The following is a 24,718-nucleotide window of genomic DNA, read 5'->3' as shown; positions in this document are numbered from 1 at the left end:
TATAACATGATATCGACACTTCCTGACTGATATGACTTTTAAGTGGCTCCATGAGTGATTCTTAGTGATTTAAAAAAAAAAAAAAAACGCAAAATGTTTCTGAATCACTGAAACTATGCCCCTGTCTTCTCTGTGTGTGATTTAGATGGATGACACCAGTTCGTCAGAAGGCAGCACCATCGACATCAAGCCAGATGTGGAGGAGGTGGTGGTGGTTGAGACAGTGGAGGAATACATGGAACCAGAGGCGTGTTGGACAGATGGTGAGGCCACTGTTCCTGCTGCACCCACTACCCCCACTCCACAAAGCAGAGTCTGTCCTAGGCTGAGCACTGAGCAAAGGGTGGCAGGGTGAAGGACAACAATATTGTAAAGAGACACTACCCATTAATTAGGGGACTGGAATACAAACAATTTGGAGGCCATCTCAATTTAATCTGACAGTATGTAAAAAAAAAAAAAAATCCTTTGATAAATAATAATGTGAGGCTCCTAAATAAATTAAACAATAGACATACATTAACATATGATGACAAGAAAGGTAAAGGTTTAAATACTGTACCTCCTATGGCGTGTAAGAGTAGAAAGTGGAGAGACAGCACTGTGCACACACCTTCTGGAAGGTTGTCGCCACAGTGTCAAACATCAAAATGACGTTCCTCAGTGATGCACGTAATCCTGATGACGTTATAGAGAAGTTGCTCCTCAGTGAAATGGATGCTGTCATGACCTGAAGAAAAGGTGAAAAAGAGACATAGACTGTAAAAAATGGGAAAGTTCAGTGATACAGAGAAGTGCTGCGACATGAGAGGGAATAGTCATATTTGGAAAGTTATTCTCATTTTCATTTGAATAACATTTTTAATGATTACTGTGTGATATTTGAGATGTTTTCTTTCTTTAATATGATGTGTATAGGACAATATTTCAACTGAAATGGCACACACTTTGGCTTGAACAAATATTGCGCCTCCTGCGATTTGGATACAATTTTAATTGTTAATGTAAGATATGCAACTACAGTTTAAAATAGGTACCGCAATCCAATGAAAAAAATTGGAGCACACTGCCCCTCCTTCCCAGAGACTTGATATTTCCAGGTACTTTGAGGAAACAATGGAGCATGAACCAAAATACGGATCTATGAGGAGCTACACTTCCTCCCCTCTCCCACTACACACAACATAGAAAGTTGTGAATAATCTGGCTGCACCGTTGTTGTCAGGGAAACTAGTATTTGAGTCATTTTATTTTTGTGATTTTTATAACTTAATACAATGCATTTCTTACATACACCCTCTTTTCTTTCTTTTTTGAGTTTAAAAAACTAGGAATTCTGAATAATGATCACTGAAAGTGAAGGAGTTTTTTTTGTTTGAAGGTGCAACAAGAAAAAAGAAATTAAACCTATCTCCCTCCTCCTGTGTGTATGCAGCTTGTGTGGCCAAGTACAAGTGCTGTGACGTTGACATCACGATGGGCTGGGGGAAGCCCTGGTGGTTCCTGAGAAAAACCTGCTACCTGATTGTAGAGCACAATTGGTTTGAGACCCTCATCATCTTCATGATCCTTCTCAGTAGCGGTGCCCTGGTAAGGACTGACGTGTTAGCATTTTCCTTCTTTGAACACGTTTCACAGTTTTGAGAAACTCCAAACAGGATAAAGGTTCAATAAAGATGACTCATTAAAACTAAAAAAGGAGGAGAGCCGAGGTACCCAGCCATTTCCAGTAACCAGAGGTGTCCTCCAGGGTTCTGTTCTAGGTCCCCACCTCTTCTTCATCTATCTTCTACTTCATCATAAATTTAACATAAACTTCTGTTGCTATGTGGATTTCCAATTGTCGTAATGAAATCAAATGCTGGTTCTGTCACAGCTTTCTCAAATTACACATTGATTTAACCAAGGTTCTCCTCATAGGCACCAAATCCACCTTATCAAAACTTGACTGTGTGGACTTGAAGACGAAGATAATTTCATGTAATGTCCTTTGCCGTCTGACTGAAGATTTCTTTTTTCCCCACAGGCCTTTGAGGATGTGTATATCGAGCAGAGGAAGACCGTTCGGATCATTTTAGAGTATGCTGACAGGGTTTTCACCTACATCTTCATCCTGGAGATGTTGCTGAAATGGGTCGCCTATGGTTTTGTCAAGTACTTCACGAATGCCTGGTGCTGGCTGGACTTCTTCATTGTGGATGTAAGTGCAGCTCTTGCTCTTTTTAATCTTGTTAATCTTGTTTAACCACACCCTGGTCCAACAGCAATACACCGGTAGAAATACTGTATATTTTACATCATTTATATAAATGAATAAAGCAGTACTAATGCTAATTTCCACATACATACTATGTCTACCATATACAGAATTTGACTATTGTTCCGATTGTTGTCGTAAGGGTGTGGTTAGGTTTGAAAGGTCGGGACATAAACTGAATTTCTGCTTCATGGCATGTGATCGGTGAGAGAGAATATGTCTGTTTGTTTGTTTTTACTCATGGTATAAGGACAGTGTTTTACATGACTGCAATAGTCTGTCCATATCAAATCCACATATTCCTCTGTCACCTTTTACAACTCCATCAAGCAGCAGTTATTATTATTATTAGCGTTATTATTATAATAATGTTTTATTTTTACTGTGCGTTGATCACTCTGAGATGCTTGAATGTGCAACAGTAATTATTAGCTTGTGAGTCAAAATTCACTCGTGGTTTTGCCACAAGCACGAAACAGCTCTGTCTGTTTCTCTGCTCTGTAGAAATGATTCATAATTGCATCCACAGTTCAACATAGATGCTACCACATATGAAAAACAACCAATCAATATTCAGACTAATGCGTCCATTCACCGTATTCAAGTCACTCTCAGAGCAGTAGGACTTCTCCAAAATTAAACATAGATGAAACCACATGTGAAAATCAAGCAATGAATAACTAAACTAATTAATGAATGAACCATTTTCAAGAGAATCTCAGAGCAGTAGGACGTGTCAAAAGTGTGTCTGTGTAAAGTTGTCTATTCCTGTGTTTCTGACCTGTGTGATGTTTGATATAGTTTGTACCTTTGTCCTCTCTCTGTCTCTCTGTGAACTTCTCTGCTCCTCAAGTCAGTCAAGTCTGAAAGACCAGAGCTGGGGGAATTCTTCTTTCTCTTCTTTTATTCTGCTGTTACAAATACTGAATTACCTCCATTTTTATCTAATTTTAAGATGGATACGAGAGGATTTTAAGAAAGCCAAGATTGTAATGTGGGGAAGAAGGAAGGGGATCAATTCCATGACTACAAACTTATACAAATATGAATATTACATAAATGCTGAATCAAGGAGTATTCTGTACTGAGTGGCAGAATTGAATAGAATAAGAATTTACCTGACATCTGACTTTCTCCTTGAACTAACCACCTCTCCGCAGTGTCCAACACCTCAGCCAATAACCGTGAATGGACTCCCATCAATGGCCAGAGGTTGCAATGTTGGCTCATTACAATTTCCTTTAACCCAGAACCCCCCCCAGCAAACACACTGTTACATGCCACAGAAAATAAGTTTTTAAATCTATACATGATACTGTTTGCATAGCTTAAAATAACACTTGCTGAATTGTGTTGTTAAAAGTAGTGATGTCCCAATTGACTGGCCTCCAATCCCAGTCTGAGCTCTTTACTGTTAAGTATCTGATATTTGCTTTATATAACAGAGCCGCACAGTACACGTTTTTTTTAATTTTTTTTTTATTTATTTAAATGTGTCACTGTTACTGAAATAAATAATGAGTATGAGCTGCACTTGAGTGGCGGGGCTATAGTTATATAGTTGTTACCTCAACATTCACCCACTTAAAAAATGTCGGATCTGATAGTTGAGATCTGGATTGGGACATCCCTAGTTCTAATTGTGTACGGCTCACTTAAAGAAGCAGCAGTTTTTCAGCTTATACTTAGAACACTGACACATACTGCACATACAGAGGTTGACTTCATGACACTAATACCACACTTAATTCTATAGTTCTGGTTATTGCCATTGTATACTCCCTCTCTGTAGGTGTGATCTCAAGCCCAACACTTTGGACAGTGCAGGGCGCCACATGTCAATCAAAGTGTGGTGTCCCTCTCCTTCCCTTCTTTCCTTATCCTCCTCTCCTTCCCTCTTGAACACGTATCCTCAGGAATGTGGTGATATTGTGCTCGCTGAAATGTAATGATGGTGGGTGACAGGCAGCCGGCGGTAAGTGTGGTCTTCACTAGCGCTCCCCCTCCAAAAAAAACAACAAGTATTGTGTTTGATGAGTCTGGGTTGTGTTGTGCCTCTATGTTGTGGGGTCAAACCATTGCCATGGACTCACAAATGGGGGGGCACCATCATTAGACCGGCTTGTATTTTTCTCTTAGTGTGTGAGTGTGTTCCTCCTCATTTTCCTCGTGTTACATCTTTCTGTCATTATTTGCCTTGCATCCTTTTAATTTCCATTTTGACAATGTTTTCACATTTCTTTTTTTAAGGGCACAATGTCAGGGACAAGAAATGTAATGTTAGCGAGGTAAACGTAAATCAGTTTGTAGAAATTATAATTTTTCTCTTATGTTAAAACAATTATCAATATTCATCTTACTGTAGCATGGAATTCATAACAAATTTCGGGTGAGGGAGAGGCTGATAGATGCCATACTTCATCAGTTTTCATTTTTCTCAGATTATTATCATTGCTTTGTTGTGTTTTTTTCTGTTTGTTTTTAGTTTGTTTTATTTCTGTGAGGCTCTGGTTTGTGCTGTCGTCATCATGGGATCACAGCCCCAGATGTCACTGGCCTTGCCTTGCAGAGCTCGTGAAGGACGTTGAGATGCTGAGGCTGCTACCGCACAGCTGGCCCAGCAGGGGGCCAGAGACCAGGCACCCCAATTGGGGGCCTCTCCAAAGGGTCAGGCTGAAGGTGACAATTACCCCAAACACTGTAGTATAGATAAAGGCAAAATCTTTTGTTTTACTGTCTACCCGCCAGAGGCGTTGTGCCACAGAGTGAGGAAATGGAGAAATCTGAGCAGAATCTCAATAAAAGCCTCATCCAGGACAGTTAATCTGTGCTGACACCTTTTCCTACTGCTCTTTTGTTAGTTCTGATGGATTTCTACAGCTAAATGGTTGAAATGGAAATCTCTTTTAGTCAGTGTTGATGATGGCTACAGTAAAATGAAGATTTTGCCTCTAACAATCCTCCCTCCGTGACTTTGGTAAGCTTTGGATGTTGTGTAATTATTGCGGTAAATTTGACCGATTGGTGTCAGTGGATGATTGGAGGTGCTTTCACATGTGTTGACTGTTGATATTTATCCTTATTTGTAAGGAACTGGTATTCCCTCAGTCCCTCCAGCATCCAGACTCAGAACATTAGTTTAGCAAAGAAATCATCAAAATCCTGAGGATAATGTCGACCTGTGTTTGTGCACTAATTCCTGGACAAACTAAATGGTCTCTGTTTGACTGAGGATTTTGAGGCGTATTATAATACAGCCGCCCACTCTGCATCTTGCATCATAAATAACCTGCATTCAGCCAAAGCATACTTCCTTACCATCTTCCCTGTGCAGCAGACAGCCTGAAATGGCCGCCTTAGCATAACTGAGGTGACTTCAGCAAGGCTAAGTCATTCCTCCACCACTTACCACACGTCAGAGAACATTAGTGCAGCTTATTGACCACACTCCATTTTCCCGATGTGTATTGCTAATGATGCAATACACATGTATTCAACTTAGATCAGCTCTATAGAGCAGACTTAAAGTGGGTATAATAACTCAGACCACTAATTTGCTAAATTTGCTTTGAATTATTACAGTGATAAAAGCTCTATTAGTATAGATGTGTATTTACCTTTTGACTAAATAGTTTAATTTAAGGGTTTAACGAATGTTATTAACTAATGATAAGATACCATGAAGTGTTCTTTGGCTGCAACATTACATTGGAGGCTGCTGTGGGACGTGAGAAGGGCTACACCAGTTTCTTTGAGGTTATGTTATTGTTAACTGTTGTTAACTGTGTGTAACAATTGTAATTTATGTCATTTTGTCCTTTCAGTGCTATCCAGTGCTAATAACTATGTACAGTCTACCCTTAACCTCCACCCCTGGTTCTTGTGTGTGTCTTCTGTGACTGTGGCTTTCCTTCTTGATTCTAAATGCAATGTCACAGTTTGGAAATGTCAAAATGACACACTTGTACATGTTTACTTGTATTCTTTCTCTTAGGTTCCATTAGTTTGTCTGTCTTAAATTATATGGGATTTTATGCCTCAGCCCAAGAGCGACATGGAGAGACAATGTTAGAGGGGCAAGGGTAAGGCTCTCAAGTCTGTTGGGTTTTTATCGGCTTCTACAGGTCAACCTCTCTCCTTCCCTTTCCCCCCCAACTCCTGTTCCACTCCCGGTCCCTTTGCTTGTGTCTTTACTAAATCATGTAGCAGTCTTTTCTGCCTAATTTGCCCTCTATTTGAGTCTTATGTCTCTATCTCCTCTCTTTCTCTCTCAACCACATTTTTTGCAGGTACAAAGGACTTTTCACATCTCGTCAACTGCCCCAAAATAACAGACAAACAATCCCTACGGCCTACTGCTACTAAAAATAATACGCACATGAACCCTATACTAAACCTTGACCTTCTCTCTCAGTGTATATACATGTATAAATGCAATATTATACATGCACATACATGGATCGATTTATGTGTGTATGTCAAGCAACTCTCCACCTATGCCAGGGCCGTCTCTCTAGTGAATATTCTCACTTCTAACAGTTTGGAACCTCTTTTGCTTCTCTGTTTTTGTATAGGTGTCTATAGTCAGCCTTGTAGCTAATGCGCTGGGCTACTCCGATCTAGGGCCCATTAAATCACTCAGGACACTAAGGGCCTTGAGACCCCTCAGAGCCTTGTCACGTTTTGAAGGGATGAGGGTAAGATCCAAAGCTAAGCAGCTGATCCTTCCGCATGCCCATTCAACAGTTTAAAGCATGCTAGAACTGATCTAAAAACAAACTAAGAGGACAAAAAAAGACTCCATAATATTGGGGGAGTGTTTTTTAAACCAGGAAATGAACACCAAAAAGTCACCTTTCCATGCGCAGTCCTGTACCATGCCTTTGTTAGTGCGAAAGAACAAGTCATGATGCAGCTGGGAGACTGAGTTAAGTTCACAGTGAAGTTATATTGTCAGCAGAACAACATGCATTTCAATTGACTTTCTTCAACAAACAAAAATGGATTTGTTTCATAGTAACAATGACCCAAAGAGCAACAGAAATAACTTTGACAAAGCTGCCTCATCACACAAGTGACAAACTAGAAATAACCTCATCTATCTTCTTAATTGGCCAAAGTGAATGTGAAATTGGTAAATGCAAACCAAACTTACATACCATCTCATAGAGCATTCAGATCAACAAGTAGCTCTTCATTTGGCCTGATTTTCAACCACTGCTTTTAATTGAGCCCCTGCCCCACCTTATGCTCCCATAACTCCCCCCACCCCCCACCCACTCTGCTCCCATAACCCCCCCCCCCCAGCTCACACCATCCCTCAATACATCTGGGCATCTGGCGTGGAGAACAACCAGCAGAAACCGGGGAGCTGTGGAACACCACCTAAACTTTTGCCCGACCAAACACACCAAAACTTGTCAGGACGGCTGCCAAACAACCACTCAGAGAAATCAAACTTATTTGTAACAAAATATCTAGTGGTTTGCAGAACATTAAACACTTCTCTGCAACAGGACAGCTGGTTGCTTCAGCCATCTCTCTCTAAAATACATAGATCTGATTGGTTGTCTTTATGAATGGTGGTAGCGAGAGGTTTGAGCCTGGTTGTTGTCACCGTAGTCCCTCCTGTCTCTTTCTCCTCCTGTCTCTTTTATCTCACCTTATCTCATTCTCTTGAACTATCTCTCTGACTACTCTTGGACTGGTTGCTTTGGCGACTAGTTTGAGCCTTTCCTCTTCACCTCAGACTGTCCCCACCTCCTTAGCCCCTGTATGCACAGCACTGTGCAGCACCCACCCTACCCTCACCCCTTCTCCTCTTCCTCTTCCTCTTCCTCTTCCTTCGCACCTCCTTATTCCTCCACTACTCACTTCACCAAGACCTGGTTTGGCTGGGCCAGACCGCTGGAGGGTCACCACACCCTCTCCTGATTGTCCAGGATCTTTGTGCATCAGGGACTGAGACAGAAACCACACACTCTTTGTGTTGTGGCTTTGTGAGGAAAGCATTTGTTAAGTTTCTGCCTAACCTCAGGTGATAACCTCTGACTGACTGATCTGCTAACAGTCCATTCTGGTGGCAGATTGGTCTCCTAGACTGCTTTTGTCCATACTAAATATTTAATATGACTTCCATTGCCTTCCTTTGGAAAAGTCGGCAGAAGCTTAGCAAATATGCGAGGCTGCCATTTCACACAAGGCATTACTGCTGTCATGTCATGGCACCACATACTGTAGTGCATACAGCAGGCCCTGGCTTCATGTTGCCTTCCACTCCCACGGGAAGCAAACTGGGAGGCAACAATGGGCCCAGTTAAACTCTGGATCTGGGTGGGTGGTGGCCCATAGGTTGACTAGCACTATAGTGTTCAGACAACACTCTCAACCCTAAACAGACAATGTATTGCCTCTCTTTAGTATGTCCCAAAAATGACAGACCAGCAGAAGAAGCCTGGGTAATCATTTATTTGGTGGATTGATTGAAAATTGACTTAGTCTTAAAAATTCTCAGTCATACTAGATATCCAGTGACTAAAATGTGATGCCCTTGCATATGAGCAGACATCAATATTTTTAGGCCCTGGATAAGCTTTTTGGATGTGATCATGAATGTTATGATGGAAAATAGAGCTGTCAGTAAGATGATGTCATTTTTGGGGTTGGAAGTCATGGCACATTTGCTTCAGTAGAGCGTTGATATGTGAAGTACCAATTCCCCCATGAATGACCTCATTCACTGGGTGTATGTGGTAAAAGAGGCAAGGGTGGTCTTGTAATACAAAGGTGGACAAACAAAGGACTTATATCCTGCTGTAGTTTTGTAATATAATGTCAGTGGTCAGCAATTAATTCACCGTTTTTGTTTGAATTGAAAACGGAAAAACTGAGGTCAAAGCAATAAATAAATGAATAGGGGAGTACATGAATGGAGAGATGACACTGTATAAAAGAGATTTTGGAGAGTTGGAATGATGAGAACTTTTACATTCCTGCTTGTTAAATCTTAGGGCACGAAGCGACGCAGAGGTAAACACAACTCAACAGCACCAAGCAAGCAGTTCAGCTTCAATGGACACATTGCACTGCTTAACATGCAATGATTATGGGCTGTTCTGACTTTCTACTTTGCTACCTCTTTCTCTTAAGACTGCTTTGTAATCTCGATCCCACTCCTTTGAACAATGCATCGTACAGGAATGAAACCTTGTCCAGCCATCTATATCCAAATTTCAGAAAATTCCTCTTATCCTGACATAAGTCAAACCAAAAGACTTTGTCAAAAGACAATTTTAGCTTTACCAGCCCTTAAATATGTTAGTCATCGAGGGGCCTTTGGATATAATCACTAAACCTCAATCATTCTTTGCTGTGAGTGGGCCAATATGTTGTTTTAGCCCACAAATCTGCTATTGTGTCACTGATATTTGTCAGACACCCATGTAAATAATCAGAATGGCTTGTCAGACACGCATACAAGGCTTCAGCCATTATCTCTGTAGCCGCTATCTCTCTATCCACACATTTCTCTATTCATTTATGTATTGATTTGGGCGGATCTTGAGATTGCACAATGCCATGTAACACGCATGTAATATAACTGCCGATGCACATTTTGCATTTTTGAAAGCCATTTTCCCTCTTTCTGAGAATGCTTTCCACACAGCATGGCCTAATTCCTTTTAAAAAAAAAAAGAAAAGAAAAAAAAGCAGATCAGTCGTGCCTTACAACGAGCAAGGAGTCATTCTCTCAGCGAGTGCAATAGCAACAACACTGTGTGGGAAAGAGTTAAGTTATATTTGAAAAATATAATGAAGCAATTTTACATTTGACATGATTTATGTACAATAAGCAACGTATGATGCCCAACACCAGTAAGGTTGTGTACATGCTGAGAGAATCCTGCTCTAGAGCTCCCCTCGTCTGTAGTGAGGAGGGAATATGGCTCCACAAAACGAGTCTGCCAAAGATGTGCATGCTCAGCTGTCTGCCTGAGAGCTGCTGGTCGGCCTGCCTAAAACCGGTAGTGAGCGGTTCACTGTGTGCTGAGCTTATTACTGGCTATGATTAACTTTCGGGAAACCAGATTGGGTTATTAGAAAAGAATAGATTTTGGGGTGGCTTTTGGGAATCATAGTTTTAAAAGAAAACTGTCATGATTTTACATTGTTTGACTCGGGGTGGGGGGGGGGGGGGGGGATTATGTTAAGGGATCTGTTAAATTAAGAATGTTGACTGACTGAGGTGGGGGTGGTAAACAATGGACACTTCATAGTGGTATGGCTAAACACTATTAATCAATGTTTTATATATCTTACATGATATATTATAAACGGGGCCCATTATGTCAATGACAAAGGCTCTTGCCATCATTTTCTGTTAATGTTTTGTATTTATACATAAATTAATTTAATTTAAAGGTGAAATAATACCAGAAGCATTTCAGTTTTTTAGGATACATGCATGGGGGTGTGTGAGTATCCCTTTAGCATTTCTATCCACATACACAACAGATCAAAGACATCAGTGCAGTTCTAATTAGAATGGCACAGTCCTGCCCATTAATTCCTCACACTCCAGTATCTCAGTGATTTTTTTTGGCCACATGCAACCATAATGGCAGCACCGTTGCTTTTAACGCCACCTGTAATAAATCTCTTAATAGCAGTTTTTGGTACAATGTGTGATGCCATAACAGTATGTCGTGTCTTGTCGGAGGGGATGACTGACATACTTTTGTTTCCTGTTTCTGACACTGTGATATCCTGTCTTCCCTGGTCTGGTCTAGGTGGTAGTCAACGCCTTGGTGGGTGCCATCCCTTCCATTATGAATGTGTTGCTGGTTTGCCTCATCTTTTGGCTGATTTTCAGTATCATGGGTGTCAACCTGTTTGCGGGGAAGTACTACTACTGTTTCAATGAGACAGCCGAGGAATACTTTTCTGTTGAAGTTGTCAACAACAAGAGCGAGTGTGAGGCCCTCATGAACCTAAACCATACTGAGGTCAGGTGGAAGAACGTCAAAATCAACTTTGACAATGTGGGCGCCGGCTACCTGGCACTGCTGCAAGTGGTGAGAGTGTTGCTCCTCCTCTCTTCTACAACTCTGTTTCTTCATTTAACTTGTTTTTCTATGTGCTTGTAACATTTTGTCTGTTGTATTGTTGCTGCTCCAAATTCCATTTGTTCTTCATCCACTTGTGTCTTTCCATGCACAAGCTCTATCGTCGGATATGCAGTGATGTCCATCTGAGTTTGATTTTGTTTTTTAATTCATAATTTTCTTTGTACTATTGTTTTTTTTTGTTTCCACAAATGTTCTGAATAATTTTTTTCTTTTGAAAGGCCACGTTCAAAGGCTGGATGGACATTATGTATGCTGCTGTGGATTCCAGAGAGGTACACTTGTTACTTTTTCAGAAAATGAGTATCTCAGTGTATCTCAGCTTATTAGTTAGCATGCAATAGATCGGTATTCTTAGGAAATACACTTATGATGCGACCGTCAGCACCAAGCTGGCTTGTTGGAGCATGTCATTATCTTACATCTATAGAAAAAGAGTTGATATTGTCATTAACAAAATATTTTCTTTAAATTGGATAAATACTACCTTCACCATTTCATCTCCCTTTAAGGTTGAAGACCAACCAGACTACGAGGTCAACATCTACATGTACATCTACTTTGTCATATTTATCATCTTCGGCTCCTTCTTCACCCTTAATCTCTTCATTGGCGTGATTATCGACAACTTCAACCAGCAAAAGAAAAAGATAAGAGCCATTCTGCCTCCTAATAGTGTATTTTCCATTTGTGTAGAGTATGATTATAACCATGTTTTTTTGTTTCTCTCTTTACTTTGGAGGTCAGGATATCTTCATGACAGAGGAACAGAAGAAGTACTACAATGCCATGAAAAAACTGGGCTCCAAAAAGCCACAAAAACCTATTCCTCGGCCACAGGTATATTTTTCTCTGGGTTACTGCTTTTGATTGGTTGTTCAGATTAATTATCACATATTGCAGTTGGTTGAATCCTTATTAATCATTACTCTTTATGCCCTCTCTATTCACAGAATAAGATCCAGGGAATGGTGTTTGATTTTGTGACACAGCAAGTTTTTGACATCTCCATCATGATCCTCATCTGCCTCAACATGGTCACCATGATGGTGGAAACAGATGATCAGTCAAATGAAACAGAGGACATCCTCTACTGGGTCAACTTCATCTTCATCGTAGTCTTCACCACAGAGTTCCTGCTCAAGCTCTTTGCCCTTCGCCACTATTACTTCACCAATGGCTGGAATATCTTTGATGTGGTGGTGGTCATCCTGTCTATTGTTGGTGAGTGAGCGCAGAAGACGACACAAAGCAGTGAAGGAGACGTTTAAATATGACACTTGTTGAAGTGTGTTGTGTTCTGACTGTTTTCTCCTCCTTTGTTTCACGCTTTCCTCCTCCTCCTCCTCAGGTATGTTCTTGGCTGACATCATTGAGAAATACTTTGTGTCACCCACCCTATTCAGAGTGATCAGGCTGGCTCGTATTGGACGTATCCTCCGTCTGATCAAAGGAGCTAAAGGCATCCGAACATTACTCTTCGCTCTGATGATGTCACTGCCAGCCCTGTTCAACATCGGCTTACTGCTCTTCCTCGTTATGTTCATCTTCTCCATCTTCGGCATGTCTAACTTTGGCTATGTAAAGCATGGCGCAGGCATTGACGACTTGTATAACTTTGAGACCTTCGGCAACAGTATGATCATCCTCTTCATGATCACTACATCAGGTGGATGGGATGGCTTGTTGCTGCCAATCCTCAACTACCCACCAGACTGCAACCCCAACTTGGAGAACCCTGGTACAAATGTGAAGGGTAACTGTGGAAATCCCTCAGTGGGAATCTTCTTTTTTGTCATGTACATCATCATTTCTTTCCTGATTGTGGTCAACATGTACATTGCCATCATCTTGGAGAACTTCAGCGTGGCCACAGAGGAAAGTGCTGACCCACTGAGTGAGGATGACTTTGAGACCTTCTACGAGATCTGGGAGAAGTTTGATCCCACTGCCTCTCAGTTTATTACTTTTGCCAAGCTTCCTGACTTTGCCGATGCACTGGAGCACCCACTCCGAGTGCCAAAGCCCAACACTATAGAACTAATTGCCATGGACATGCCTATGGTGAGTGGCGATCGCATACACTGCCTGGACATCCTGTTTGCATTCACAAAGCGTGTACTGGGTGACAGTGGTGAGCTGGACATGCTGAGGCAGCAGATGGAAGAGCGATTTGTGGCTGCCAACCCCTCCAAGGTGTCATACGAACCCATCACCACCACTCTCCGCCGCAAACAGGAGGATGTCTCTGCCAGAATTATTCAGAATGCATACCGCATTCACCTCATCAGACGTGGCATCATCTTCAAGCGCCACACTTTTACTAACAATAAGCTTGAGAATGGTGGTACCAACCAAGAGAAGAAGGAGAGCACACCTTCCACAGCCTCTCTCCCCTCTTACGACAGCGTGACCAAACCTGACAAGGAAAAGCAGGACGAAAACAAGGAGGATTTTTCCAGAAAAGAGAAGGACAAAAACCAAAAAGATGAGTGGGAATCCAAGTGTTAGGGTTCAGTGACTCCAATTCCAATAAAAACAGCGAGATGAGACTCTGAGCCCAAACCCAACAAATGTAGAAAAAGTGATCATTTGCAAGTGAGAAAACAACTACAACAAAAACATACAAAAAAAAATGTTTACAGTATTTCAAATACTACGGGGGCAATGTTGTTTCTTATGTCATCAAAGACAGCTGAACCAAACACAATCAGTTTACCGTGGGACTTTTGCTGCATAGTGACCAAGTTCATAGAAATGAAAAACAAATGCAAAGTGAAAAACAATGACTATAAAGTGTGCTGGCCAATGACACACGTTTCTTTGGGGACCAACTGCCAAGGCACAGAATTCTCTGCTAGATGAATGGAGAATTGCAAAATCCCTGCCACCACCAAGTGTGGAACCCCCACAGCAAAGTGCTAATGCTGTGGGTCCGGATTGCACAGACCCCCACTAGAACTGTGTTAGCAGTCTAACAGAGGGTCTGTAACACTGAGTTTACCATCTTTATTAAGAAGACATCAATCAAGCAAGCAAGTTTAGTTAGGAGGGAAACACTTGTGAGGGAGGAGGTAAACCCAGACCCGCAGACAAAGATTTTTTTGTTTGTTTGTGCTGAGTATACTTGCATCTTTACATTATTTGAGCAGCAAAAAAAGATAACATTTAGCCCATGTCACTAGTCGTTTCATCTCCTCTTTGTTATACTGACACTGAAAAAGACATTCTCTACATGGGCTTTCACACTGACCAGGGTTGGGGTCAATAGTCACTGTTTTGACTTGGGCTGAAGGAAACTTGCTCAGACTGAGTTGCAGATAAATAATAATTATTGTGCTCGTTCAATGCATAGAAATGACTTGCATGAAGGCATGTTTTGATCAGGAATCATGCATGAGTAATCATAGTCCACAAGACACTTCATTCTCAAACCACTGCAGTGGCTTGACTATAAGTTTGAGGCTGTCCACTGGGAAAGTTACAAGAACTGTAAATGGAAAGCAAATATTATGTTAATGATATGCATATAGAATATTGGGGGAATGATATTCATATATCCCACCTTTCACTAGTTTTTTTTTTGTTTTTTTTTCCAGTTGACCTTAATCTTCAGATTCAGCCTATCATCAAACTTTCAGGTGAATGAAGGATGAAAGCACTCAGAGGCAATCAGATCAGTCAATTTCACAAACCAGAACCTGTTTTTTGCTGCTCTGAATGTGAATAGATTTGAAAGAGTGTGTGATTGTCAAAAAGGAAGCAGAATATCTTCATGTTGAGGATGCACAGATTTGGAAGGCCTTGTTAGAAGGAAGTGCTGAACCAAATCCTGGGCTTACACCTTGTTTATTTACTTCCATCACACAGTCACTCTCCTGACTTTCCTGTGGTCCCTGTTACGGCAGGTGATGTTTCATGCCAAGGAATCCATATCGGGCATCAATAAAGCTTTGGTGTGCTCAAGTGTCAACAGAAAACTCATCTACCGCTGTATTTCCTGAAGAAGGGACAAAATATGTTTTTTTTTCTGTTATTCTTTGCTTTGTTTTTGATATTCGTTTTGTATTGGGCTTGTGGAAGAATGGAAAACCACATCAGACTGTACTTCGAGTGATTTATTTCATACGAGTTTATGTTTTGAGCTTTTCTGACAATTTGAGTTCTCAGCTTTGGGGGGGAAAGCCTTGAAGTCCTTCTCTGATGTCCTTGGTAAACAATCGTTCTCAGCTTTGATCAGTGAGAGTGACACTGGCCATCTGAAACAGCAGAGTTAGCAGAGAGTTATCACAAGGACATGCCTCGTCATGTATGAACGTTGGATGGCCATGAAGGGCTTGTGGTTTTGTCCACAGAATCAAATGGATTTTGTTTGATATTACAGGGAGGTGAACGGTGATAAATAATGGAATGAATATGGACCAATAAGCCGGTAGAGCTGCTCCCTTCAGGGTTTTAGACTGACTGCCATGGGAGCAGGAGAGAAATGCCAGAGCAGAGGTGGATTTGGCTTTGGTCTGAGTCAGAGTGCTGAAAGTCCCATATTTGTCAGTGTATCATTGTGCTTTTGTGGGACCTCTTAAAACACTGTGTGGTGTTGGACCCAGGCTCACACCATCTTTTCACATACTAGCAGGCTTTCAAATGCTATCACCCGCTTCAAAAATATTCAGCCAGAGATGGAGGTAGAAACCCAACACTAGCCATGATAAAACATCAGCAGGCCTCACATCGATGCAGCTATGTTGTATAATAAGCTTCGTGGGTGTTTTTCATTAAAAAAAAAACAAAAAAAAACACATACAAAAACAGAGGCTTTGTCAAGTGGTCGTCAAGACACAACTGCCTCCAAATGTATTCCTGCCATTTCTTTTCTACACAGGAGTGAGGATCCTATTTATACATGGATGACCGGACATAGATCTGGCGTCCATCGTCACACCACTAATGCTATTTGGTGTGTTTAACACTGCCTGTACCAGAACCTCCTTGTCTGTAACAATATCTGAGGTCTGTTTACAATATGAGATCTCCGAATCAGTTTGTCTGCTGTACACTGAAACCAAATACATTCCCAATGAAAACCACAGGAGTAGTGAGTAATGTCATCCAATTTACCCATGTTCGACTTGGATGTAATGTTTTAGAATGACACATTCACACTTGTAAAAGAATATCAAAGAAAAAACCAACAAAAAAAAGACAAAAAGGAAAACACAAAAACACATATATGTACAGTGCAGGCTATGATGTAAATGGCACAATCGCTGAAAAAGAACAAACTTTTTGAGAGAAACTATAAATATTGTATTATATTCTTTTATTTTATCGGCATGCTTTGTTGTGTTCTCTTTTTTTTGTAAATACGGAATTTTAAAAATGTTACTACTAATAATCAAAAAAGAAAAAAGAAAGAAAAAGAATAATAACAACAATATAGAATGGCTTCCAGCTATGCCCTTTGTCACATTTGTTAACTTTTGGATTTTTTGAGACACTTTTCACTTTGTTGACAGAAATTGAATGATATATATATATAGATATTATATAATACAAAAGATATATACATGTATACATATATGTCTATATGTATATACATAAAACAGAAGAACACTGTTTGTCACATTTGATTTATGTGCAACACATTCAGTGGATGTCTTTCCAGCACCCTTCTATGTTGGGGAATAGCTCATGTGCTGTTACTGGAGCTGCTTGCCATGGATTGTAGCCTGATCATAATGAAAGGATAATGTTACCAGCACATTTCTCACTTACTGTCATATTTGTCACCTTCACCGAATATACAGGACACACCCACTGTCATGGACACAAACTCACACAGGTGACACTCATCTCTGTCCACCAACTTTACCAATAGTCTCTTCCCAAAGAGGACATCAGCTGGTGTAACTGACTGCCTCATCCGCCCGAGACCATACCTTCCCCAGGGCCTCACCCCACCCAACCCCACACACACACAAACACACACCCACACACACCACTGCCATGACTCTCATGACATTCATACAATCATGTACTTGCTTCTCATCCTCACATTTCTTTTCATGAATGATTTGTTTCTAGTGTTCCACTCAATGGCATGTGCCTTTTTTTCTGCTTTTTCTGCAAATTTAAATGTCGATGCCACATTGGGAAAGGGATAAGAAAAACTAAAACGGGGATAAACAAAAGAAAATTAAACACAAACTGTGGAGGGTGGGGGGGTTTGAGGGTGAGCACAACATTAATCAGGGATGTCGAGTCAGAAAATACTGCCAGAGGATCATTTAGACACCCTACTTCATCTTAATATTCAACAATGTGTGATGTTAACAGAAAAACAGCTAACTCGAAAATGTCCTGTTCCTAGTGCTATGTGTGTCACCCACTTGGCTTGTGAAAAAGCAGCTTGCCTTCTATATTTCTGTTTTATTTCTTCTGTATTTTTGTTTCCATCTGAGATTTATTTTTGTATCAGTATGTGTTTATAGGACTCATTCCCTTTTTTTTTTTTCAAGCATGGTTTATTATGGGCGTTTTTTATTTTTTCCTTTTTTGCTGAAAAATGTGTGCTTCTCAAACAGTTGTTATCATTTGACACCGTGATAGAGAATATACAGTACAATATGATGGTGTGTTGCACAACCACTTGGACTCTTGGTAAGAATATATGAAAGATTGTCTTCATTTGAGCACGAACCTTTTTATTACCAATAAAGCAGCCTTCCAGTTACAACGTGTTTGTTTCTTGCTGAATTGCTGACTTCTGAATATGACTTTTGCTGATTTAAAAGAGCCTAAGTGCACATCCTCTGGATCTCTTCCACTCTTGCCCACTTTGTGTAGTGGTCGCCATTTTGTGTGAATTATTTTACTTTTGTGAAGCTGTATGTGGATGCAAGTAGAAAACATCCTGTGAAATGGAGCTGAGTGCTGCTGTGGTAACAGGGTCATGAAAGGCAGCCTTTAAATGCAATGGACTTATGGATTTGTTAAGAGCCCTGTGTTAACCCCCCCACAGGCAGAGGATGGACTAAAGCCCCATTACTATGCAGTCCATCTGTACTGCGTTACTCCTGTTTGTGGTTGGCCATAAAGTAAACAGCTCAGAGGTATGATATTACAGTTATCACCCCCATAACCTCACAGCCTCATGTGAGATGGGTTGAGATACAAAGCCATGCTGGGATATATTGATTTGTTTGTACTATGTTGTACTTTTCCATTGGTTTTCCTATAAGTGGTTGGGAGAGAGGGAGTCCTTTTTGGAGTTATGGGTGGAATTGCACGTAAATGATGCACAGAATTGTCCTCAGGCAGACTCTGGAAAGATGACAAATTATACAAATGCTCTCTCTATTTAATCACATGACACATTCTGCCTCCCTGGATGTTTTTTTCTTTTTCAAATCATCCGGATTCTTTTCAACTCTCTGCATCTTCCCCAGTCCCCACCCTTCCTCCATCTCATTGGATTTTTCTGGTGTGATTTATCTTTACTGACCTACTGTATGTGTCTCCGTTACACACATGTGGGCAATTGGATCCTGTTCCTTATTGACCATCGGCACTCTCTATCCTGTACCTTCCATGCCATGCTCCAGGATGATGAGTGAGAGAAGTGCGTGTGTGTGTGTGTGTGGGGGGGGGGGGGGGGGGTGCATTGGGGGAAGAGAGAGAAAGAGAGAGTCAGAAAGGGAGGGGGTGGGGGAGCACTGCAGTGCAGATAAATTAATGCAGCAGTCGAGGCTGAGTCAGCAGCACACTCCCAGTTTGGCCCAGTGCCTCCATCAGTGTGTGCATATGCGCGGCTGCCTAGGAGACCAGCTCCCGCGCTCCAAAAAAAGAATTTCACCAAAAATAACAGCCAATTTTTTTCCCGGCCTAAAATTAGGATCCTTCACGGCACCTGAAAGAGCGACGCGCCGGCGGCAGCCACGGTCTGCGCAGAGCAGAGGAGGAGCTGTCCTTGGTGCTGAAAACGGAGCGGGGAGACCGAACCTCCTCTGTCCGGGTTCTCTGGGTGGGGTTGCATCAGAGGGGGTTACCGTTGGCTGACGTGAAATAAAACCCAGTCATATAAACGTGTTTCGCGTGCGGAGGAGCTCGACCTAATTCGTAGACGGCCACACCTACACCCTCCCTCCTCTCGCTTTCCTCTCACCCCCCCACCTTCCCTCTGAAGTGTGTGAAGACTCTGTGGGTAGACCCGAACTAGTTATATAAATATAACTGCAAATTGCCACAGCTTTTCTTCAGTGGACGTTTTGGCTCCAATACGATCACTTAAATTTAAATGTGTTATTTCACGTTGCTGGGTGACGTTAATGTCCCCTTCTCCGTCCCTTCCTCTGTCCTACTTTGCTGCAGTCCCTCTGGTATTTCTTAATGTCAGACAAGCACTTCAGCGTGAACATTCAGCAGTAAAAGGGAGGTTTTTTTCCCGACAATCCGATCGCATTTCAAACCTTGACTGAGAGGGTTGTATTTGTCCCCCTGTGGTATATCCCTACTCCCTCCTCCCCCTCCTCTCCTGGTTACCTTTTCTCCCCCGAGAATCAGACTGAGGAAGGAGGACAGAGCCCAGAGATGGAGCCTCCCCCGCCCCCACCTCACCTCATCTCACCCAGGACATCCAAAACAAAACAACATATGCTTAAAAATAAAAGCCTACACCACCACCAGTGCCAGCCTTCAGTTTTCCTCCGCCTACGCACAATCCACCAATCCCTGCTTTTTTCTACTAAATGTTAACTGAATTACTAACTTTATTAACCCCCCCCCCCCCCCACCACCTGAATAACTTTATTATCCAGTTATTCAAATTCGAATGAACAAAGTGTGTATTATATACAGTAAAACAAAAACAACCACAACATGCATTTGCACCTCCACACAGTTTTTTCTATAAGCGTTCCCAAACCATCATGAGCTGTTGAGTTTGGCTGCATGATTTTTGTGTTGTTGAACAACAGCGCCCACCTCTGGTCAGCACGATCAATGCACAAAATGTGGCCCCTTATTACCCCCTCTTTAGTGTCAAACACAGAGATTTGAAAGCACATTTGTGTTCATCAAAACAGTTCACTACACAATCCAGAAATGAGGAAACAGATCAATGCATGACTGTTTTAGTTTGCCTCTTAGTTTATTCATTTAACAGAAATAAATTCAGTGCAAAAAACCTGAACATGACTGCGCATTTTTTTTCTCTGACATTTACAGAAACAGTACACCTGTAAAAAAACCTCTGACATTTGAAAGTAATAAGAGAGTTGGGATTAGAAGTTGAACATTTTGATTCGTTTTCTTGACTTTTCTGCAGCAATTACAAATTGGACCCTTTTAACGGACCAATGTTTTCTTTCAATGTTAGTGCAGATGACTCATGTTTCTGGACGATACACACAAACACACATGTGATAGGGACTGTCATACTTCTGCAGTGTGGTACAGGTCTTCCTCACATCTGTAAAACATATAAATAAAAAGCCAAGGGTTTTACAAATCTACTAAAACTTTAAAAAATTCTTCTCTCTTTTTCATTTTGACCCATTTTCTTAAGCATAGTGAATCAGTTACCTCACTCTAAACAACTGATAGAAGAGGACAAATAAACAAACATCAAGTGTAGCAGGTAGAAATCCAGTTAGTCTTCCGTTAACTCCACAACATAAGCGTTAACATAAGCTGTAACTTCTGCATCATCACCCTCCTCTCATAGCATCACAAAAAGACAAAACTTGATGTTTAAATGTTTTTGAACTCACCCCTCCTTTTTCCTGGCCAGCCAATCGACAAAATCTTTAGCCTTAATCTTATCGAGATAGTGGGTAAAGTCACTGGTGAACGTCCCATCTGCATGCCGTTTGAGGGTTTGGATGATGTTTTGTCCTTTTTCCAGCCGATATGTTCGCCATCTAAGAAAGGCAGAGCTGAGGAGTAAAACATTTTAATTTCCAGGTAGGTCCATGGTACATATTTGAATAATAATAAATCAACAGTGTATATTTATTTTGTTTGCAGGTACACTGAATTTACAGAAAACTGAGGAAACTGCCAATTTATGTGAAATATTGATTTTTCTTTTTTTAAATTTGCTCATTCACATTACATTTTAAAGGTTATCACTTGTTTTTTTGTTATGTTTTTTTTATTTATTTTTTTTTATCCTGAGTGAAGATCTCCATTTAGACCAAAGTCTAATCATTTCTTCTTCAGGTCATTGCCTGCATCAGATTTCTTCAATATCTCTCCTTTAATTTTTGATTGTATGCTGCATGCTGCTGATAAACAGACAGTCAGACAAATGCAAATAGACAAAATATTACATTAAACAAAAGAGAAAAAACAAAAAAACATACCTTTCTGGTCTTGTTTTAATCACAACCATCTCTTCACTGTGCGGACAGAGGAGAAGGATCAACATGCACCACATAAGCACGCTCATCTTCAGGTCACCTAGTCAACACAGAATCCTTCTGCGTTAGATAAGAAGACAATGCCAAAAGATAGGTAAATGTAAAGGCCTTACCTTGGGAACGTGTCTCCAGTGAGGTAGTGCTTGTCTAGTACATATGCAGTACAATATCGATGAAGCCACAGAGACGCCGCTCTACACCTTGAGACAACTCTGAAGACACACTGGGAGTGGACTAAACATTATCTTTATAATCAATTCCAAAAGACAGCAGGTGTCCCAGTATGACACCTAGTTCACCTCCCACAGCTGATGACCCTCTTCGTCATTACAGTGGTCTGGATCACAGAAAACCGGAACATAAATGAAGTGTTTTCCCCACACAGGTCAGAGGATAGAGTCCACTCTGACTTATTCTCTGACTTACTCGGAGAGTAGCAGCTGTGGAGAAATCATGTCCTGGTGTTTAATGTCAACATGACTCCTAAACTGCATGTGTCTAACATATAGTGTTAATGTATTGTTTTTGTCTTCAATATAATAAGAAGATGATCTTTTTTTAAAAAAATAACAAACAAAAAAAAACAACAACATAAAAACTGATGAATGTGAGTTCCGACAGATTTCATTTTAATAACCTTTTTCATTATTAGCGGTAACATTGCTGTGCGGTGACCGTCACGCTGAAGTGTGACCTTAGATGACGTCATCAGTGACAAAAAAACATAGTAAAGAGAAGAATTAATATATTGTTAGTAAAATGTAAGAAAATAGCTAAATATGTGGTTCAGTGTTTCCGAAGAAAAGAAAAAATGAAACAAATAATAATTTAGTAGTCTACTTTGAATCAATAAATTGATACATTGTTGCAGCCCAGACAAATGAAACATCTTATTCAATACGTTAATTTGATCATCCTAATAAACAGAAAGCAAATCAAAAGTTGTAAAGTGCTGAAAATCAGCTCACCAATGATACTGATGACTGTATGATATCCAGTCATTTGTCTGACTCATTTGGAGACATGTTTTAGATAACTTTACCTTGTGTCAAGTGCTTTTGTAATATCTGACCCAGTGAGGACCATCAACAACAAATGAAGCGAAGAACAGCATGTGAGGTAAATAAGATGTTTAGAAATGAAATTCTTACATACAAAAAAAAGCATTTAATCAGCTCTTGTCACACAGACAAACTAATCTTATCCACCTCACACGCTGTTTTAATGTATTTAGGATTCAATGTATTGTAATTGTGGCAGGGAACCAGACCAATTCTGGTTCTGAGGTTGTTAAAGACAGTTGATGGTGGTGTCTTCTCCATGGGTTAAATCATATATTGTTCCTAAGGGTTTACTGACATTAAGGCCAGATCCTCGATGATTCACTGACCTACAGTATGTTATATCTGACATCAGTCAAAAATAACCTTTTCCCAGCCACATGTTCCCTAAATTGCCTTCCAAGTCCACCAAGATCACCAGTAGTTAAAAAACAAGTTGTTTTGTTTCGCACTAAATGAGCAGAATATGTAACAACATTATAAAACAGGGAATCAGATTCACTGGTTGCCCTTTATTATGTGGTTAGTCATACCTAACCACATAATAGATGTTGACAAATAAAAAAAAACCAACCACTTCTTCAACTAGACTTTCTGCCATTCCTCTCACATAATCTGGATTTCAATAAATCATCCCTAGTGTTATTACCAAAGCAAGATTATCTGCACTTGTACACTCATTGTCCACCTCTTCAGGTGTTAAGTGAACCACGTAAAGTGTCTGGTGAGGTATACAGGTGCTGTGGCTGTATCTGCTTCAGAGGCATCACTAGATATTTTCTTTTTCTCACACTATTCTTTGTAAATGTTAGAAGTGGTTGTGCATGAAAATAGATCCAGTAGATCAGCACTAGTATACTCCAGTATACTCAGCAAACACCATGCCACATTCAAAGTCACTCATCATGTCTTCCTGCTCAGGTAAATTATTATACCACATGTCACTGTACTGTACTTTCTAGAAAATTGCCCCAACATTGTGATTTGGCGCCCCCTATTGACCACTTGGGTTGTCCACAGTCAGTGAAGTAATACACCCTAATCTGGACGTTGGTCTGTCTACATCAGTCAAACTTTAAGAAGACAGACAAATCGGTTTGTGTCTCAAACTCCTCCTGACACCTGTAATTATAACATACATTACAATCCTGTGACGCCAGCCTGCCAAAAAGTCCAATGACCGTGAAGTTGCACGTACTTGTGTGTTTGTTCTTCTTTGGTGAGGTGAGTATTAGCATAGCTGCTAATTTGTTTGTTTAGTTCGATAAAGTTGTCCTGTTTTCAGTGTTCTGGCTCGCACCTGTTGTGTTTACACTGACTGTCTTGGGTCCTCTGCACAGCAGCCATTTTGAGCTGTTTAGCAGGAAAAGTGCGAGGACGCTAAGTGGAACCAAGCCACACTTCATTTTTAATATTTACACCTGAGATTTTTCTACTGTGACCTGTCAAAATGGCTACTGTGCAAAAAAACCCAAAACAACCATCAAGACTGTAGCCATGATTTAATACAGCATATTTAAATTGTGTTTTACAGCAAATGGAGAAAAAAATGATACCTTTCAGGACGTTTAACTGCTAGGGTGAATGCTGAAGAAGACTGACCTTCCATCAAGGTAAGATGTCTTCAGTCTGCACTCTTAGTTTGTTAATATTAATTCAGACTGTTGTGAACAGCTCACATTTAACAAATTACCAACAGGAGATGGAAGAAATGTTGCAAATAATGGTACAGGTAGACAGTTACTGCCTTATTTTAATAATAAACATGACTTAAGGATAGTGTTGCTTCTACAGTTTTCCCTCATTTTATAAATACAAAAAACTTAAGTATGCACATAATTCTAGGAAGCATAA

At 40.6% G+C, this 24,718-nt stretch overlaps 1 protein-coding gene across 5 annotated transcripts in view; it reads left to right on the top strand.

Annotated features, from left to right (window-relative positions):
- Positions 1-18,118, top strand: part of scn8aa (sodium channel, voltage gated, type VIII, alpha subunit a) — a 44,074-nt gene extending 25,956 nt beyond the window's left edge. For all 5 annotated transcript variants that reach the window (XM_058643431.1, XM_058643435.1, XM_058643432.1 and 2 more), the window contains exons 18-27: positions 146-263; positions 1,436-1,590; positions 2,027-2,200; positions 6,832-6,954; positions 11,047-11,331; positions 11,604-11,657; positions 11,895-12,032; positions 12,118-12,222; positions 12,336-12,606; positions 12,734-18,118. In XM_058643431.1, the coding sequence (XP_058499414.1) occupies positions 146-263; positions 1,436-1,590; positions 2,027-2,200; positions 6,832-6,954; positions 11,047-11,331; positions 11,604-11,657; positions 11,895-12,032; positions 12,118-12,222; positions 12,336-12,606; positions 12,734-13,893 (2,583 nt within the window). In that variant the 3' untranslated portion in view covers positions 13,894-18,118. The remainder of the gene's footprint in view (positions 1-145; positions 264-1,435; positions 1,591-2,026; positions 2,201-6,831; positions 6,955-11,046; positions 11,332-11,603; positions 11,658-11,894; positions 12,033-12,117; positions 12,223-12,335; positions 12,607-12,733) is intronic.
- Positions 18,119-24,718: the final 6,600 nt, after the last annotated feature.

The sequence above is a fragment of the Solea solea genome, chromosome 11 (assembly GCF_958295425.1).
Source record: "Solea solea chromosome 11, fSolSol10.1, whole genome shotgun sequence".
NCBI lineage: Eukaryota > Metazoa > Chordata > Actinopteri > Pleuronectiformes > Soleidae > Solea > Solea solea.
The sequence above is the reverse complement of the archived record's forward strand: the minus strand, read 5'-3'. Positions and strand labels throughout refer to the sequence as shown.